At 28.9% G+C, this 19,514-nt stretch overlaps 2 protein-coding genes across 5 annotated transcripts; both read left to right on the forward strand.

Moving 5' to 3' along the window:
* Positions 1 to 405: 405 nt before the first annotated feature.
* On the forward strand, positions 406 to 2,766 carry LOC149891330 (zinc finger BED domain-containing protein 4-like). The gene is made up of 2 exons (XM_090083583.1): positions 406 to 2,104; positions 2,448 to 2,766. The coding sequence occupies exon 1, from the start codon at positions 1,202 to 1,204 to the stop codon at positions 1,955 to 1,957; it is 756 nt and encodes a 251-aa protein (XP_089939709.1). The 5' UTR covers positions 406 to 1,201; the 3' UTR covers positions 1,958 to 2,104; positions 2,448 to 2,766.
* Positions 2,767 to 8,924: 6,158 nt separating this feature from the next.
* LOC145202584 (cyclin-dependent kinase 8-like) lies at positions 8,925 to 18,985 on the forward strand. Of its 4 annotated transcripts, none has more exons than XM_090081112.1 (10): positions 8,925 to 9,043; positions 13,646 to 13,788; positions 14,050 to 14,125; positions 15,143 to 15,253; positions 15,337 to 15,477; positions 15,790 to 15,847; positions 16,753 to 16,884; positions 17,495 to 17,638; positions 17,734 to 18,140; positions 18,491 to 18,985. In XM_090081112.1, the coding sequence occupies exons 2-10, from the start codon at positions 13,661 to 13,663 to the stop codon at positions 18,647 to 18,649; spliced, it is 1,356 nt and encodes a 451-aa protein (XP_089937238.1). In that variant the 5' UTR covers positions 8,925 to 9,043; positions 13,646 to 13,660; the 3' UTR covers positions 18,650 to 18,985. The 4 variants fall into 4 exon arrangements, with proteins under 4 accessions (XP_089937238.1, XP_089937237.1, XP_089937239.1 ...); XM_090081111.1 differs by having other exon boundaries at positions 8,941 to 9,082; XM_090081113.1 differs by lacking the exons at positions 8,925 to 9,043; positions 13,646 to 13,788 and having other exon boundaries at positions 14,093 to 14,234.
* Positions 18,986 to 19,514: the final 529 nt, after the last annotated feature.

A 19,514-nucleotide genomic window follows, 5' to 3' on the forward strand; every position in this document is an offset into this window, starting at 1 on the left:
TCGAACCTAGTAAAATAAAAAGACAGAAGAAGATTTGGAGAGAACAAGAGATTATGTTGCATAGTGATGACACGAAGAAACTGGCGCGTATTGGATCTGATGGAAAGTTTTTTGACCTAGAGGCATATAGAACAACTTTTTCATCCACGGCATTTGGTATCATACTCTACTGCATGATACCAAATGCCGTAGAAGTATGAAAGGAAAGCACTACATTATAGTTTCCTCTCCAGAAAACAAATATGTTGATTATGTAGTTCCAGAAATCAATCGAAATACTGATATTACCAATAAGATCATGTCAGTCCTAAAAGAAACAGAGTTTAAAGTAGGGGTGTCCCGGATAGCTTGTTTTAAATATCCAGCCGGATACCGGATAACCGGATATCTTAAAATTATCCGGCCGGATAATTTTTATTTACAAAACCTATAACAGGTACTTTTTTAAGCCAATTATTCCAAAATATCACAACGGTAAAGATTCTACAATGACAAGTTTTGTTTGGAAGCTTTTTAAAATAAATGATCCTTCTGAATCAATAGCAATTTGCATTCCATGTGGAAAGCAGATAAGCAGGGGATCTAATAATTCTGGTCAAAAATCGTTTTCTACAACTCCACTGCACAATCACGCCAAAAAGTTTCATTTAAAACTATATGAAGAGGAAAGAGAAACTAATATTGAACCTTCAGCATCTTCAATTGCACAAGAACGTTCAAAAGGTAGCATGCTAATTTTAAAGAAAATGTGTGAAATGAAAAAACAAATGTCTATTGAAGATAGTATTTTATCAAAAAGGATATGGGATATTAATAATGAAAAGTCAAAGCAAATACATAAAAAAATAGCCTAGATGATCGCTTTAGATAACCAACCATTCAGTGTTACTGAAGATGATGAATTTATTGGTTTAATGGCTCATTTACAGCCTAGGTATTTAATCCCAAGCAGACATTTTTTTTCAGAGAATGCTCTTCCTCAATTGTATGATGATATAAAGAAGAAAGTTTTTAATGAAATTACAAAAGCACAGTCCATAAGTTTCACTTCTGATATTTGGACTTAATCCTCATCTAATGAAACATTTCTTTATCAGGACACTGGATAAAAAATACTTTTGAACGCAAACATGCTGTACTCTATGCTTCACATTTTCCAGAATCTCACACAGGAATAAATATAGCTGGGAAATTCATCAATATGTTAGAAAGCTGGGAAATTAATTCAAAAAGAAGACATCTTTTAGTTAAAGATGGTGCTGCAAACATGTCTCTAGGAAGTAAACTTGCTCAAATAACATCAGTTCATTGCACAATTCATTTATTACAGCTTGTGATTAAGGATGCAGTTTTATCCCAAAGATTAGTAATAGATTTGTTAGCTAAAGCACGTAGGATAGCAGGCTATTTTAATCATTCATCAAAGGCATGTACAGAATTTAAGTTATTACAACAACAACAAAATGAAACACCTCTACTTTTAGTGCATGATGTCCCCACTCGTTGGAATAGTGCATACTTAATGTTAGAACAACTTCAGAAACTTAAAAGAGCAGTTCAAATATATTTAGCTGATCATAATGAGCTGCCAACATTCACATCAAATGATTGGAAATTCATTGAAGGTCTATTGCATATTTTGAAACCTTTTTATGAACTTACTAAGTTTATGAGTTCTGATATTTGTAGTTTGTCAACAGTTGTTCCAAATATATGTACTTTACAAAGATTTTTATTAAAAGTTGATCAAAAAGATGATACAGTTCAAATAACGAAACATCTTTTAGCATCTTTAAATAAGAGATTCTTTTCTCAAGATAATCTAGATATTACAAATGATGAGAGATATGTTTTATCCACCATTATTGATCCTCGTTACAAGCTCAAATTTCTTCCTATTGATAAAAGAGAGCAAGCAAGATCAATGCTATTAGAGGCTGTAGTGAAAAATCAATGAAATAAAAATGAACTTTCACCAGAAGTTATTAATATTGCTACTTGTTCCAATAATTTTACACCAAGAGCCAAAAAAAGAAAGTTGATTTGACAGAGAATGATTTTGATTCTTGCTTTTTAGAACTTGCGGAATATGAAGGAAATGGAGGTAAGAACTTTTTTCTGTTTGTAAGAAATTTTACAACAAACTTGTCGTTTAATAGTACTTAAAAACTAAATAAGAATATCAATTGTTATTATTATTATTATTATCAAAAACTAAATAAGAATATCAGTTTTTATTATTATTATTATCAAAATTCATTTAATTATTATTTTATTGTAACATATTACTGTATATTATTGACAACAGATGTTAGTGTTATATTTATTTAATACTTCTAAAAGTTTTGTAAGTTGTTTATGAAAATTGCTTTGCCAATTTTATCTTATTTCATAAAATATAATTACAAAATTCCTATTTTGTAATTTCATTTGTAATTGTTTTTCAGAAAATGATGGTCATATAAACTCAGATCAAGTCTCTCTTGTACAAGCTGCTCAAGAAGTTGATGTTTTCTTTAATCAATCTATTATAGATAAAAACAATGATGTTTTAAATTATTGGAAATATGAAGAAAAGTTTCCGCTGCTAAAAGATTTAGCCCTTAAATTATTAGCACCACCAGCATCTTCTGTATTTTCAGAGAGATTGTTTTCTGAATATGGAAATATTTATGAGAAAAAGCGATCAAGGCTGTTACCTCAACGCGGAGAAATGTTGTTGTTTATACATCATAATGCAAATAAATTTACAAATGAGTGATAAAATCTGTAGTTCTTGTGTACAGTTAGTTCTTAATTCAATTTGAATGATATTTTATTGAATCATTTTTTAAAAATTTAATTTAGATTAATTATTTGATTATTCAAAAAGATGAACACATTAAAGTTTGTGTTCTAGGTTCTGTCATTCTGTCAATTACCAAAGGATTTGATCATGGTTAAAATGTATATCTTTAAGACTGCAGCAATAGCTTATATAATTTTTTTTCTTATTATTGATAAACATGAAGTATCCGGTATAGCCAACCGGATAATTTTATTATCCGGCCGGATACCGGATACCGGATAATATACAAATCCGACCCGGATATCCGGCCGGATAACCTATCCGGGACACCCCTAGTTTAAAGACACTCTTCAATAATGGAACAAAAAATAATTGCGGTGTTGCGTAAAAAAAGTTTGTCGTTAAAAAAGTTAACAAATAGTTCTGCGCATACTTTACGCATGCGCAGTATGGTTAAAAAGCGTTCGTTATGGAATGAAATTAGACGTTAAAAAAAGTTGCATTGTTTCATTAGAGTATGTAAAATATTAAAAATTAGTTTATACTTTACATTAAAAATGGCTGTTTATGTTTACTCAGTTGATGAAATTATTTTATACTTTATATTGAAAATGGTTGTCCATGTTTACTCAGTTGCTGAATTCATAAGCTTTACTACTGATATATGGACCAGTAGTTCAAATGAAAGCTTCATGAGCCTGACAGGTCACTGTTTAGACAATACATTTAATCAGAGAACTGTTGTACTTAGAGTAGCTCCATTTCCTGAGAGGCATACAGCAGCAAATATTGCTGAATTGATTAAAGATATGGCCGAATTTAAAATATTACCTTCAAAAATTCATTTAATAACTAGAGATAATGGCTATTAAAGATAGCCCATATGATAGTATGCCTTGTTTTTTACACACACTGCAACTAGTAATCAATGAGTGTATTTTTGAACAAATAGTAGTCAAGAATGTTATTGCAAACTGCCATTTAATTGTTGGGCAATTCAGCCATTCTCCCCAAGCCTGCCATAAACTTAAAGCTCTTCAAGAAGCAAACAATGTTCCTAAGCACAAACTTATTCAAAATGTTCCAAAAAGGTGGAATAGCACCTATCATATGTTAGAACAAAGGAAACCTCTAACCAAATATGCACTTGAAAATGGTAAGCTTCCTTCATTAAATGCAAACAAATGGATGATTACTGGACAATTTTGTGTTTTACTAAAAAATTTCCACAAAACAACAGAGTGCTTGAGTGAAAGAAATTCTATTGTCTCAGATATAATACCACAGATACAGTTTTTGAAACATTTCATTAAAACCCATGAAAATGTAAAAAACATCAAAGTTACTGAAAATGATCGGTCTGCAGCTTGTGATATTGAAAATATTGACTCAGATATGCAAATAATGGTACAGTACTAAATGAATACAAAGGTATAGCAGAAATGGGTTTTGACAATTGCTTTGAAGAACTTGTAGGATTATATTCTAAACAAATTGGTCAACCACAAACTTTATTTTCAAATGAAACTTTATTAAACGAAATTCAACTCTATTCAAATGAAGACCTTATTGACAAAGAAAGCAATCTTTTGTTGTGGTAGAAATCACAGAAAACCAAAATGCCACTATTAACAAAGCTTGCTTTAAAGTATTTAAGCTGCCCACCGTCTTCTGTGAAGACTGAAAGACTTTTTAGGGTTGGTGGAAATGTATTTACTGCAAAGAGAAATAGCTTAACAGGAGTTCATGGTGAAATGTTATTGTTTCTGAACTATAATATGAGAAATTAAAAATATTTAATTTTGTCTCTTCAACCTATTTTTTAAATAAAGAAATTTTAAAATAAAAAAATATTGTTTTTGTCTTTGAGAGAGCCGGTTAAAGTATCAGTGTGTATATAATTCTTTTAGAAGTGAGTATCTATGTTCTACTTTTTCATGAAATATAATTTATTTAGGAGTTTAAAAGCTTTGATACTATGAGGAGGTCAAATGAAAAAAAAAATGTCATGAAAATTGTATAACGTTGTAGAATTAGAAAATTACAGGGAAAAAAAATTTGGAAAATATAATTGCAACTCTCTTTGAGAGCTTTTGCTCAAAAATAAAAAAAGAATGCCTCCCAATGCCTTAATCAAAATTTCAAAGCATATTCTGTTGTGGATTTGAGGGTTGCGCAAATTAAAGAGTATCGTTAGCCAGGGTAACTTAGGTCAGTTTTGGCAGTTTTTCTTAAACATCTCTGAATCTTATTAATTTTTTACAGTTTTCTCTTGTGGTAATAACATTATAGGTCTTGGCTATAGGCCTCTATATTCATTTTTTTATTTTTTTATTACAAATATTTATTTTTAAACGCCGAAAAGTGGCCAATGTTACCCCAGGTTTTTATCATGAAAAAAAATCATCAGTCCTTAAACACTTAGAGAAACATGAAAAGAACATTTAAATGGACAAAAAATTTTGCAACTAGCTCCCTGTTATTGTGCAAAGAACATTAAAAGTCATTTTCTAGTAGGTCATTATCGTCATCTGAGGATGATGACACTTGTTCAACTCTTGCCCTTTTCTTGTTATTCTTGGTGTTACTGTTATTCTTGGTGTTATTCTTTGATGCTTTGATTCTAGGATCTGTGTTATTCACCAGATCTTGCGGTGTTATCGCTTTGCCAGGTGTGATCTGTTTCCCTCTGGTGCGATTTGTTTTCCCATCCTGTCCACAATGTTTCACTAATAGACCTATATCTTCATTGAATACTTCCTTAACAGTACTACCGGTACCTCCTCCAATGTCTTTGTTAATCTGTGGCAAACGCTTCATGACCATTTCTTTATCGAAGGGGAATATTCCACTAGCCTTGAAGTCAGATCTCAAATTATCGCTTTTCAATTGACGTTGCAGTAGAGCAAGAAGACCGAGGAACTGATTTTTTGGTATTGATTTTTTGATGCGCGTTTATATCTTTAGCGGACGGAAAACAGCAACGTCCAGCGGTTAAAGCAAATGGGAAGCGTATATTCCGAACTGTCGACTAGCCTTTCTCACGCTTATTCTTCCAGTTAAACATTCTTTTATAGAATTGGACAACGTTTCTTGATTGTATGAAGTTGCATATGCTCTTGAACCACGCTTTCGCTTATATTTCCTCGGCATTTTCACCGGCTAAGAATTCAAATGGTTCAATAAATGTATCAGAAGTGTCAAAAGATGCCAAAATAAACTCAATGTAGTCTACGAAGTAACTGTACTATATTCACAAAAACTGTTGATATACCAAAATTGTTGATATAATAGTCGATATATATTGTTGGTATCTCTAACAAAATTAAAACATGTTATCTTTGTTAAATTTTAGGAATTTAAAAAAAAATCAACAATTGACCCCGGTCAACAAAGTCACCCCGGCAACCAAAGTTACCTCGGTTGACGGTACCATTTTGAATACTTTTTTAACGGGCAAACTTTTTTAACGCCGTAAGGCGTTAAAAAAGTTTTAATGATTTTGCGCATGCGCAGATTTCACATTTAATAAACTTTTTTAACGCAACACCCCCATCTCCCCTACATATTCCCAGTGGGCATGCATCGTCCGCGCGGCGTCCGTAAGACGTCCAGACGTTTTTGGGACGTCCATGGGACGTCGTGCGGTTGATGCATGCCCACTAACCATGTTGCATAACCTAACATAACCATGTTGCCCACTGGGTTACTGGGTTACAATTGCTTTGATAAAGTTTTTCATTACAAAAGCTTAATACATTATTCTGAATGTGTGAAATCATTAAAAGTTATCTTTCTTTCTTCTGGTTGAAACTTTAATTTACCTTAATTTTGAATCCATGCTGAGATTATTATCAATAATTACACAATGTAACAAAAAAAAAATAATTTCTGTTTATCAAAGTTTTTTGATGTTTCTTAATTAATTTGAGTATGCTGAGTCTGAATATGACATTGGATTTTTTATTGCATCAATCGTTTGGTCGTAAAAAAAAAAAAATCAATTAAACATAATTAATATAAATCGTTTTGCAATCATGTTACATTATATTGTATTGTAACAGTCTCTCACAATCTCAAAAAACACTAAAAGTGAACAGTAGAACGAGGTTTTCTTTTATGAAGTTTCTCGTCATCGCGTATCAAACACCAGATGTAGTCACCCATCATAGCTGCATCCCATCTGCCCTGGTATCTTTTCTCCATTGCAAGAATATCCTGATGGAAACGTTCCCCGTGCTCTTCACTCACATCACCCAAATTTGGTCTGAAAAATTCCAAGTGTGAATGCAGGTAATGCAGCTTTATTGACATTCTGCATTTCATATCTGCGTACCGTACAATTAAGTTTTCCACTATCTCTTTGTAGTTATCACTCTTATTGTTGCCTAAAAAGCTATGAACAACATGTCTAAATGCAGTCCATGCTTCTTTTTCAACCGCAGACATTTTGTCCTCAAGCTCCTTACATGCCAACATAACTTTAATCTGTGGACCAAAGAATATACCTGCTGAAATTTTTGCATCTGACACCTTTGGAAACATCTGCCGAATATGCTGGAATGCTGCACTATCTGGGTTTAATGCTTTGACAAATTGTTTGATAAGACCAAGTTTAATGTGAAGGGGTGGTAGTAAGATCTTTTCAACAGGTATCAGAGATTGATTAATAACATTGTGCGAACCAGGCTGTAAATGTTCTCTCACTGGCCACTCACGTCTTGTGAAGTGCTGGTTTGCAGCCCTGCTATCCCATAAACAAAGAAAACACGAGTACTTTGTGTATCCTCCTTGCAGACCGAGAAGAAATGCTAGCATCTTAAAGTCTCCACATACATCCCACTTGTAACTGTCGTAGTTGATTTTCTCAAGCAACAACTTCACGTTCTTATAGTCTTCCTTTAGATGAACGGAATGAGCTACTGGAATCGAAGGAAATCGGTTTCCGTTATGGAGCAAAACTGCCTTTAGACTTCTTGTTGAGCTGTCAATGAATAATCTCCACTCTTCAGGATTGTGAACAATGCCAATGTCATTGAAAAGACCACGAACGTCATGACAATAGCACAGTGATTCTGATACTACATAAAAGTATGCGAATGTTTCATGTCTTTTTCGGTATTTCGAGGTTCTGCAGCTTGGATCTAATAAATTCCATTCTTTCAAACGTGATGTCAGAAGTTCTGCATTTGATTTAGTGAGACCTAAATCTCGTACTAAGTCATCAAGTTCTTGTTGGATAGGGAAATGAGGTGAATCATTCGGTTCCCTGAAATCACAGTCATCATTGAGTTCATCCGGTGAGTCTACTTCAGAATGATATGCAGCTGCTTCTTCGGATTGAGGTGGAGTAGGAACAGGCAATTCATCACTGTGTGGAACTGGTCCAATAGAAGATGGTGTACTTGGATAAACTAGAGTCAGCCTATCTTTCGGTTTTTTATACTTTGAAATGTCAACAATGCAGAAAAAGCAGTCATCATGATGGTTCGTCGGTTCTCTCCATATTCTCGGAATCGCAAAGGGCATTGACTTTCGGATTCCACGCAGCCATCCTTCCAGAGTTGATCTGCAGCTACCACAACTGTAGTGTGGTGCCCACGATTTGTCCTGATCTCCCATAGCCATGCCAAAATAAGCATGATATGCAGTAAAGAATTTTGTACCACTGACAATCTTATGTTTAGCTTGTGTTGGACTAATATAGTAACCACAAACATAACAGAATGAGTCAGGACAAAGCTTGCAGGATCTACTAGACATATTCACCACTTCATGTAACAGTTGTAATTAGTTAAACTGAAAATAAACACACGAATATAGTTAAAATCAGCATATATATATAATGTTTTAATTGCATTACACATATACGAAAACTCCGAAATATACTTTATGCTTTTTCTCAGGAAATCTTGATGATAGAGAAAAACCAATGGTACCACTGAAATCAGCATACAAAAATTATGTAAGAAACATTAAAAAATTAACATAAACAAAAATGTTGTTACATGGTGTTATTAACGCTGTAATTTTAAATGAAATTTGTTGTAAAAACTCTTTTTTTTTTTTGGCGCAGATTTTGATTGCGCGAGGTTTTAATCGAGGTTAGCGCCCTGTTAAACTCAACTCTTAAGAACGTAGTAGTAACAACCTTTAACATGAAGTGCGATGTTTTGTAAACCTTGACAAGAAAATAACATAGAATTTAGCCTACTAGTCTGATTATGTCAACAGTTACACAGACTTATACCTCAGGTACCCTTAGTAACTCAAATTGTATGAAAATTCTATTAGGTAATTAAAATCTTTATTATCCAAGTAGTACTTATTTACGTTATTATATAACTTAATATTCTTTGTTGTAGCTATAAACAATTTATAGCTAGCTCTAGTCACAGCTTGCCTCAAAATTGATATTCCTAAGCCACAGTGGTCAAATTTTCAAAAAGCTTTGATTTTGTTTGAAATGTTTCAAAAATTTCAAAAAAATATATACTGCTAACATCAAAGACTTTTTTTTTTTTTTTTTTTTTTTTTTTTTTTTTTTTTTATCAATTTAAAGATTTGGACTGCAAATCATTGACTGATGAAAAGATTCTAGTGTGTCAACTGTTGTTGAGTTTTATGTTAAAAAGCTTTATATGAGGCATCCTATGGGGAAATAGTGTGACTTTATATTTCATATCTCATAGTTAAACATTCTTATGGTATTAGCAAGCCGTCATAGAAGCTGAGTGATGCCCAGGATGCCTTAATACTCTGAGGCCTCTTGTATATCATGTATTTACAACTGAAAAAAAAAAACAACCAAAAACAATGGTTCCAATGATTGAACATTAAATATAATTACAGAAATGCTTTTCTTGCATTTATCATAGCAAATAATCAGACAATTTAAATCATAGAAATGTAATAATGAGTTATTAAAAATCTAGTCTATGCGCAAAATCGAAGGTTATATTGAGAATTGCCAACCCATTCAAATGCTCTTAAGATAGTTGAACAGTGAATATTCTTTACCTTCTTCAGCACACTGAAAGAGCATTCAACTGTAGTAAGAAATATGTGTAACACAATATAAATGTTTGGAAAGATTGAGAGAAATCCAAGCTCAAACATCTCCTGAAACAAATAGTGAGACATGCAAGCTAATTTGAAGTATGTGGAATATATATGTTTCAGAATGATTAGTTCCTCAAACAATTCCCTTGAATTTAGAGTATTTTTCAAAAAACTAATTGCCAGCAGAGGAAAGGTCTTTATTACTCAGAGTATTGAGTTACTATTAGATTTAAGTTTAAAGGTGATAATAATAGCTAAATATAAATTAATATTAGATTTATTAACATAAGTCATGACAATAGCAAAAAAAAAAAAATGCTTGAATTTTCTCTGGTTATTAAAAAATAGATGCAAATTTTTTTATGATAAATGAGATTTTAAGAATTAAAAGATAAATAGCTTTTTTTTCACATCATTATTAAGTTTTTATGGTTTAAGGATTTAGAGGTCTCTATGTATCATGAGGTCCATGCCAAATGGTCCCCCCCCCCCCCTGATATGGCTTGACTATAAGTTCATCTGGACAATGTGGTTAATACTTTTTGAATACTGATGAATAAATAAACTCATAGAATTCACTTCAAAGTATCCAGAAAAGTATCTTACCTTTCTTAAATATGAAAAATACCCTTACTCAAAGCTAACCATTCCACACAATATCAAGATACTGACTGCTTAGTTAAAACAGCAAACCTTTAAACTCCTCATCTGATGGACCAGTCATGGCTCAAACAGCAACACTAAAGTTTTTGGATATATATATAAAGTAAAAAGTTGGAGCTATATAAAGAATAAAGAAAATATTTGTAGAATTAAATTCAACTGCAAACAAATCTTTGATTTGTTTATTGTTTCAGGTTCTACAAAGTTGCAGTAATTAATTTTACAAAGAATCAAACACATTTCTGCTGGCTACTGCATAAAGTTGTTTTATTCAATAGCATAGTGGATTGCTTTTAAGTGAATACTTTTTAATAAATAAGCAATTTTAAAGTTTCTGTGAATTGCTGTTAAGTTTAGAATAAGTTAGAGAAATAGAATAAGTGTAGAAGCAGAAAAAGGAAAAAAATAATAGTAAAAAAATATGAAAATTGAAACACATCTGCTATTATGTGGGCCAGTAAATTTCTTTTAAGTGTTGCATAATAATAATTAATCAGTAAAATTTCAATCGTCACCAAATTTTTAAATTATGAACTTCCAAAAGTAATAAAAAATGTTTTTGAATTACGATTATTCTAATTAGCAATGGCAATTTGACTATTAAGTTATTTATCTTACAATCCTATTAATCCCTGGTTTTGACTTTCTAACTATGAATTAGGTATGAGTTATTACTTGCCATAGTTATCAAGCTATATTCAATTACAAAATGTTTAGTAGATGATAAGAGATTAATTGCAAAATTGCGTTAATAAAATTTAAGTAGCATAATAGCAATCTTTTGTATATAACTTACAGGTTTGTATTAAACATATTGGCTAAAGTTATTCATGCAACAAATGCAATCTGGTCAAATGGAGAGGCTAAGGAAATGTTTAAAACTTCCTCCTAGTAGCAATAACTTATCTTTAAAATATTTATGCAAATAGGTTACATATATAAACATTTCATTAACATGTGTGCAAATGGTTTATATCTACATATCATGTAATGTGCAAAAGATTCTTAAAATATGTTTTTTCTCAGTCCATAATGTCACCAGATGCATAATGGTGTAGAAATTGATATTTTGAGTAAAAAAAAACTAAGTACAGAGAAAAAAAAAAAATTTAAATTAAAAAAAATGCATTTCAAAGTACATGAATTTGTAAAAAATCTAATACTTGTTTGGTAGAATACAATTACTTTACTGCTTGATATATTTGTATCATGAAATCCATAAACTTCACAATTGACTTATTTTTAGTTTTTTACTAAAAATCCTAAATACTGTTTATTTGTTGGTAATAATTGACATTTGAAATTTTTGAAAGTACGTTTTTGAATGATATGTTTAATATGTTTGAAAAAAGAATTTTTATGAAAAAAATTTCTTAAAAGATTTTATTGATTATTGTAACTGAATGCATTTTAGCATTAGCATTTTTTTCTTTTAGATTTTATAATAAAAATCAGAAAATTTTTTTTTTCGATGCAATGATTTTTTTATGATTCTGTTGAACAAAACTGGCAGCTCTAAGATTGTTCAATGTTCATGCCAGGTGTGGCTTTGCAATCGGCAGTTAATTTAGAATTTTTTTTTACTCATCTAAAAAAGGTTTACTATTCAAAGAAATCATTGGTTTATTTGTTGATTGTCCAAATAAATTGATACATCTGTCATTCCAAATAAACTAATGTAGCTTTTTTTTGCTGTCTATACTTTACAATTAAAAGAAATTTCAGAACAAAGTTACATATTTACAATTTCTTAACTATTTGAAAGATTGTAGACTTTGAAAAATCTTTGCTATAAGAATTTCGTTGACAAGAACAGCTTAAATAATCAAGTTTTTTACAAAGAGTCCTCTTCCGTAAATGTCTGAAATGTTTTGTTTTTTATGTTTTATAGAAATATTTTAAATTTTTTATAGAAATGTTTGCATTTCTCAGGAAATGTAAATTAAATCTAGCAAATCTTTATAAAAAAATAAGGAAAACACAAGTTGTTCCCAAATAGAATCAAGTACATTTCATATATATATATATATATATATATATATATATATATATATATATATATATATATATATATATATATATATATATATATATATATATATATATATATATAAAATGTACTTGATATTTAATGATATATACACTGGCGAGCAAAAAAAAGTGAACAGCGACTGCTTACGCATAAAATGAAAGAGCTCTGGTCAGAAACTCATACAAGCTTGTTTATTTTTGTTCGTACTATCAAAGAATTTACGTTTATCTTTCAAAGAAAGATGAAATTAAATTTCAACATGACAATGCTCCTTGCCATACGTCTAAACAAGTTTAAAAATGGCTCAAGGATAACAATATCTTCCTTTTTGAAAATTGGCCTGCCCAAAGTCCAGACCTTAATCCCATTGAAAATTTGTGGGACTATATGGATAAAGAGGTCCATAAAAATAATATTTCATCTTTGGATGATCTTTGGGCAGCCATAAAACAAGTTTGGGTTACGATACCTGACCGTTTGATAGCAAATTTAATTGAGTCGATGCCGCGTCGATTAAATGAAGTGATGAAAAATGGTGGTGGCCACACAAAATATTAATTTTTTTTTTCAAAATGAGTCGTATATATGTGTATGTATATGTATTTAATATAAGCGATATGTTATATTTTATGTATTATATTTTTAATTGATTAATAATACATAATTTACTGAAAAATTGTACTGTTCACTTTTTTTTGCTCGCCAGTGTATATATAATGAACATATATATATATATATATATATATATATATATATATATATATATATATATATATATATATATATATATATATATATATATATATATATATATATGTATATATATATATATATGTCTAAGTAATACTTTAGACATATATATATGCCTAAAGTATTAGATTAATGTAGTTGTTGTAGTATAAATTTGTCCCAATTTTATCCTGGGCTAAGGTGAAATAGGACATGGAAATGATGGGATAAACTGTATGTTAACATAAATATATGCATACATATTTACAATGGTGTGACTAAAACAAACCTAATATAAACCTCTCCTATAGCTGTCAGGTTTTCCTTTGTTTTATCTATATATTTAAAAAATATTTTATGTTATAAAAAAGGATTATCTAAATGAAATGGATTTTGACTTCAAAAGTATGATGAATGAAAAAAGACAGAAGGTTGAAGATCTATTTGATTTTGAAGGTTGGAAAGTTGGAAGAGGAACATATGGCCATGTTTACAAAGCAAAAGCTAAAGATTTGTAAGTTTTGTTATAAATGACATTATTTTAGAAAATTTTGTTATAAAAGCATAAGTATTCAAAACTATTTTACATTATAAAAAAGTAAGTTCTTGCAAAATTTTAAAGTTTTGTAAAAATATTTTCTAGGTTTGCAAACACATTTACTTTTAGATTAGAATCTAGAGAATTAGAAAAATCTAAAAGCTCAACCGAGCTAGAAGACTTTTTAAAATCTATATTATGATATTAGTTATGAAATGTAAGTGTTTATGATTTTAGAAAAGATACAAAAGAGTATGCTCTCAAAGAGATAGAAGGAGCTGGTATATCTATGTCTGCTTGCAGAGAAATAGCAGTAGGCTAATAAATTTTGCAGAAATTTGTAGTTTAAAAGTAGTATATATGGTATATTTCTTTAAGATGATGCTACTTCATACCTGAGCTTTCGATTGTGGTTTTTAAATGTGAGCTATTGTTTTCCTTCAGTAAAGATACATGTTTTTTTTTTTTAATTATCAAATAAAATTTTTAAAATTGGGTAGGCTTATGCAAAAAGTGTAACAGGCTCATAATGTGCTTATGACTTGCTGATTTCAAAGAAAAAATGGGCTCACAATATGCTTAAAAGGTTCAAAAAAACTTCAAAAAAACAAAACACTTTTGAGAATCCCAGTAATGAAAGAATAGTGCTCTAAAACTTAACATCTAACTTTGGATGCACACTCTTTCCTTAAAACTTATTTAAAAGATGATATGGAATAATTACATATCAATGTTATATCTGTAAAAACAATGATCCCTTTAATATTTCATGAATAGTTTTTATAAATTTAATTGATTATGTCAATATACTAATTTTCTTAACATTTTACTGAATTGATGTTAACATTATGTGTAGAAATGTATAAACAGGTAATATAAAAAATTTATTTAATTATAAAAAAACATTTTAAGTTTTTAAAATGCTCTGCTAAAAAAAATTTGCTTTCAAATGTATGAAAGTTCATTGAGATACAAGTTCTGTCCTTTTTTAAAACTATAAAATGAGTTCTTGCCTTTTATAAAATTGAGAATAAAAAATAAAGATAATCAAGCAGTTATTAGTCATAACATATCAGATGCTTATTTTTTACAAAATTTGAACCTTGATAAGCTTGTCAGCCCTATGCTGATAAATAAAAAAAATATGTATCTCACAGCATTAGAAATTTTTAAATCTAAATTTTCAACTAGTTTTTTAAACCTCTAGCTATATTTTCATTTCAATCAGTTTTGTTTTTTAAATATATGCAAATTTAATTTATGAATATTTTTTTCTTTATAACTAAAAAATATCTAAAGATGATTAAACATTTTGATGAATCTTTTTTAGTTGCTTCGTGAGCTTTCCCATCCAAATGTTATCAATCTTAGAAGAGTATTTTTATCACATGCTGACAGAAAAGTGTGGCTTCTTGTAGATTATTCAGAGTATGATTTGTGGGTAAAAAATCAATATTAAAAAAATATTTTTTTTAACAATAGTATCCCTTTCTTCAATTTTCTTATGTTTTTTTAAATTTTCAGCATATCATAAAGTTCCATCGAACTTCTAAAGCTCACAAAAAACCTGTACCTGTCCCACAGAGTATGGTTAAATCTCTTCTATATCAAATTCTTGATGGGATTCATTATTTGCATGCAAATTGGGTGCTACATAGAGATCTGGTAAATTTTATTTTTTTACTTGAAGTTTCAGACTTAAGTTTCAGTTCATTCAAATTATTGCGGTAATAAAGTTTGTTGCTTTTAAGTTCTGAAGTTTTTTTCCATTTTTTGATTTATTATTTTAAATTTTTTATTGTTGTCTATTTACACTTTTAGCTTTGGGTTTTGAAAATTAAAAATAAAGTAAAAATAATTGCAAGTCTCTTTTTTCATACACATAAGAGCTAAAATTAAATATATAAAAAGAGTGTTGATCAAGGGCATACTTTTACTTAAATTAGACTTTTTTAAAATTATAAATAGCTTTTTTAGAAACCAGCTAATATTCTTGTCATGGGAGATGGATTTGAAAGAGGAACTGTTAAAATTGGTATGAAGTTTAAGTTTTACTTTTTCACACCTTTTTTTCACACCTTTTTTTTTCACACCTTTTTAGTTATTTTTCAATAATATTAAGGAATATCAAATAAAAAAAAAAAAGGATCAAGTAAAAACAATTTTGAGAGTTTTGCTATAAATTTGAGATGAAAGTAGTTGAAGAATTGAGATTTTTGCAGTATAAGTGTTAAGATCTAAATATTTAGATGTAAATTTAAGATATAAATATTTTAATATAAATATTAAATAAACTGTGCAAAATTCTTTTAAATGATAAAATTTTTATTTTCAAAAATTGAAAATACTGAAAAATAAAACCTATCTTCAAAAGAATTTTGTTGCCATATCCTACATACATTTATTTATAGATTGGTTTAGTATTAATGTATAAGGTGGAAATAGTGACCTTAAACAATTTAGACTTCAAAAAGATTTATTTAATTAGAACACCTATCTATAAACACAAATTTCTTACATAAAGTATTCATTTAAATTTTATTAACAAGCAATTTTGAGCCACACTAAGCTGTATTTAAAAAATATTCCATTCAAACACAAGGCAAAAATTAAGTTATATAAAAAACCTGCAAGAACAAAATTAACTGCTCAGTTTAAAATCAAGTTGATTCAGAGGGCTATTATAGTTGTTTTAAAGTTGAATTGGAGAAAGATATTAAAATTTAGATTTGTGGAAAACGCTAATCAGTTAATACCATGGGTCTAAATGGTTAAAGTTCTGTTTTAAGTTAAAATATGAGCATGGATCTATACACAAATATAACTTGTTAAAATATACAGTACATTCTTTTTTTAATATATTTTATCGTAATTACTTTCTTTTAATTATATAAAGTTTTAGTTTGTTAATATTTGAAGAATACAAATTTTTTATTATAGCTGATATGGGTTTTGCACGTCTTTTTAATGCTCCTTTAAAACCTCTTGCTGATCTTGACCCTGTTGTAGTCACTTTTTGGTACAGAGCTCCAGAGTTATTGCTAGGTGCTCGGCATTATACTAAAGCTATTGGTACAGTTGTTACACTATTCTTGAGACTATCTATCTATCTATCTATCTATATATATATATATATATATATATATATATATATATATATATATATATATATATATATATATATATATATATAATATATAATATATATATATATATAAAATATATAATATATATATAATCTTATTTGTATATATAATCTTATTTAGTATGTTACACTGTAACAAAATGTTATATGCTTAAAAGTTACAAAAGCTCTCTCCATTTACAAAAATTAGAATTAAAAAACTTGTAAAATTATGAAATTGTTTAATTCTTACTGTAAAATTGTGTAATTCTTCATCCATATGCATAAAATCAAACTTTTGGTTTGAAATCAAATCAAGGTCTTTTTTATGAGTTTTGAACAAATGTGCATCAATCTATGACCAAGGAATATGAGGTCACATAAAAGTCATAACCCTTATATATATATATATATATATATATATATATATATATATATATATATATATATATATATATATATATATATATATATATATATATATATATATGTATGTATCTATATACACACACACACTTAATAGCATGTCATGAGCATGATAACATTTCACCTTTTTAGATATTTGGGCAATTGGTTGTATATTTGCTGAACTTCTTACATCTGAACCAATATTTCATTGCAGACAAGAAGATATAAAAACCTCTACTCCTTATAACCATGATCAACTTGATAGAATATTTTCTGTAATGGGATTCCCACAAGGTAGTAAAATGGTAGTAAATACTAAGATAGTGATGTGATACTATTGCTCAGTGATTAAAAAAAAAAATGTTATAATTTTTTTTTTTTTTTAATAGAAAAAGATTGGCCTGATATCACAAAAATGCCTGAGCATTTGACATTGATGAAAGATTTTAAAAAGACTAATTATGGGTGCAGTTCTTTAATTCGTTACATGGAAAAACACAAAGTTAAAGCTGAATGTAAATCCTTCCAACTTCTCTCAAAACTTCTTACAATAGATCCATTGAAAAGAATTTCATCTGAGGTTGCACTGAAAGATCCATATTTTCTTGAAGAGCCACTCCCCACTAGAGATGTGTTTTGTGGGCTACCAATTCCTTACCCCAAGCGGGATTTTATTGCAGAAGATGACGCTGATACAAAATCAAACAAAAGTAGCCTGGCAAGGGCTAGTACAGGTGGAAATACTAATGAGGCTAAAAGAGTAAGAGTTATGCAGCCAGGACAGCAATCTAGTCAGGTAAAATTTTAAAAAAAACAACTTATGACTTTAAAAACTAATAAGAAAACCAAAAAAAATAGAGTTGTATATGCAGTTTCAAAATTTCAGACTAATAAATATGAAAGAAACTTTTCAGAAAAAAAAAATATTTTAAACTCTTTATTGCTATAGACAAACAAATTGACATTCAAGTATCAATATATTGAGGAAAAAAAAAAGTAGAAAATACAAAAATATGAAATCTTTCTTTTTAGAAGTTCATCCTACTTAAATGACCTGCATTGATTATAGTTAAAAAATACATATGCTAATTCTGAATGAAATAGTTTATTTAATCCAAATTTTACATTAACCACTTTTTCTTCTAGCAACAGTGGTTTTCTCACCAGCCTTCCTCACAGCAACAAGGTTCACAGCAACAATCTTCGCAGTCACAGCAGCAACAAAATGGAATCAATTTTACATCAAATCCTTCTGCTACCATGCATTATACTGTGTCATCAGCACAAAACTTACATCGTTACTAGGTTATATTGTTTTGTGTAATGCTGAACTTAGATATTTTATTAAATTTGTAAAGAAAGGGTTTTTTTATATTCGATCTTTATATTTATTTTTTGTTTATTTTTTATTTTACATTTTTGAATATGATGTACATTTTAGAGATATATTAAGATATATTTAAAATCAATCCCAAAGATAAAATTAGGTTTTTTTTTTTTTTTAGTATTTAAGTTCTGATTTTGAGAAATATGTTATGTATGAAATATTTAAACTGTATTCTAAAAGTCAGTTGTACATTTGTAAATCGGTAAACAGTAAATATATTCATAACATATCTTTAAAAGACGTTTTATTATAACAATTATTTTGTTGTGGTTTCTAAATTCCTCATAATCTTCAGATTGTTCAGATGTTTACTTCATGTTTGAAGATGTTAGCTTCATATTTGAAGATGTTAGCAAAACTTTAAAGGATTTTTCAGTTTTTAGATCTCTAATGATCTGAATTTATACATTATATGTATGTATGTATGTATGTATGTATGTATGTATGTATGTATGTATGTATGTATGTATGTATGTATGTATGTATGTATGTATGTATGTATGTATGTATGTATGTATGTATGTATGTATGTATGTATGTATGTATGTATGTATGTATGTAAATGTAAATGCATGTATATGTATGTAAATGTAAATGCATGTATATGTATGTAAATGTAAATACATGTATATGTAATGTATGTATATATCAGTTGAACATGATGAAGTTCAGCACATTTAAATTGTTAATTACTTGAAAAACTACTAACAGATTTTTGTAATTTTTTTACACAAAGAAGCTAACTAAATTATTTATTTCAATTATTTTTTACATTTTTAATTG

Source organism: Hydra viridissima, unplaced genomic scaffold (assembly GCF_058129835.1).
Source record: "Hydra viridissima isolate aposymbiotic clone 2 unplaced genomic scaffold, HvirCarnegie_v1 scaffold_3, whole genome shotgun sequence".
Lineage (NCBI taxonomy): Eukaryota > Metazoa > Cnidaria > Hydrozoa > Anthoathecata > Hydridae > Hydra > Hydra viridissima.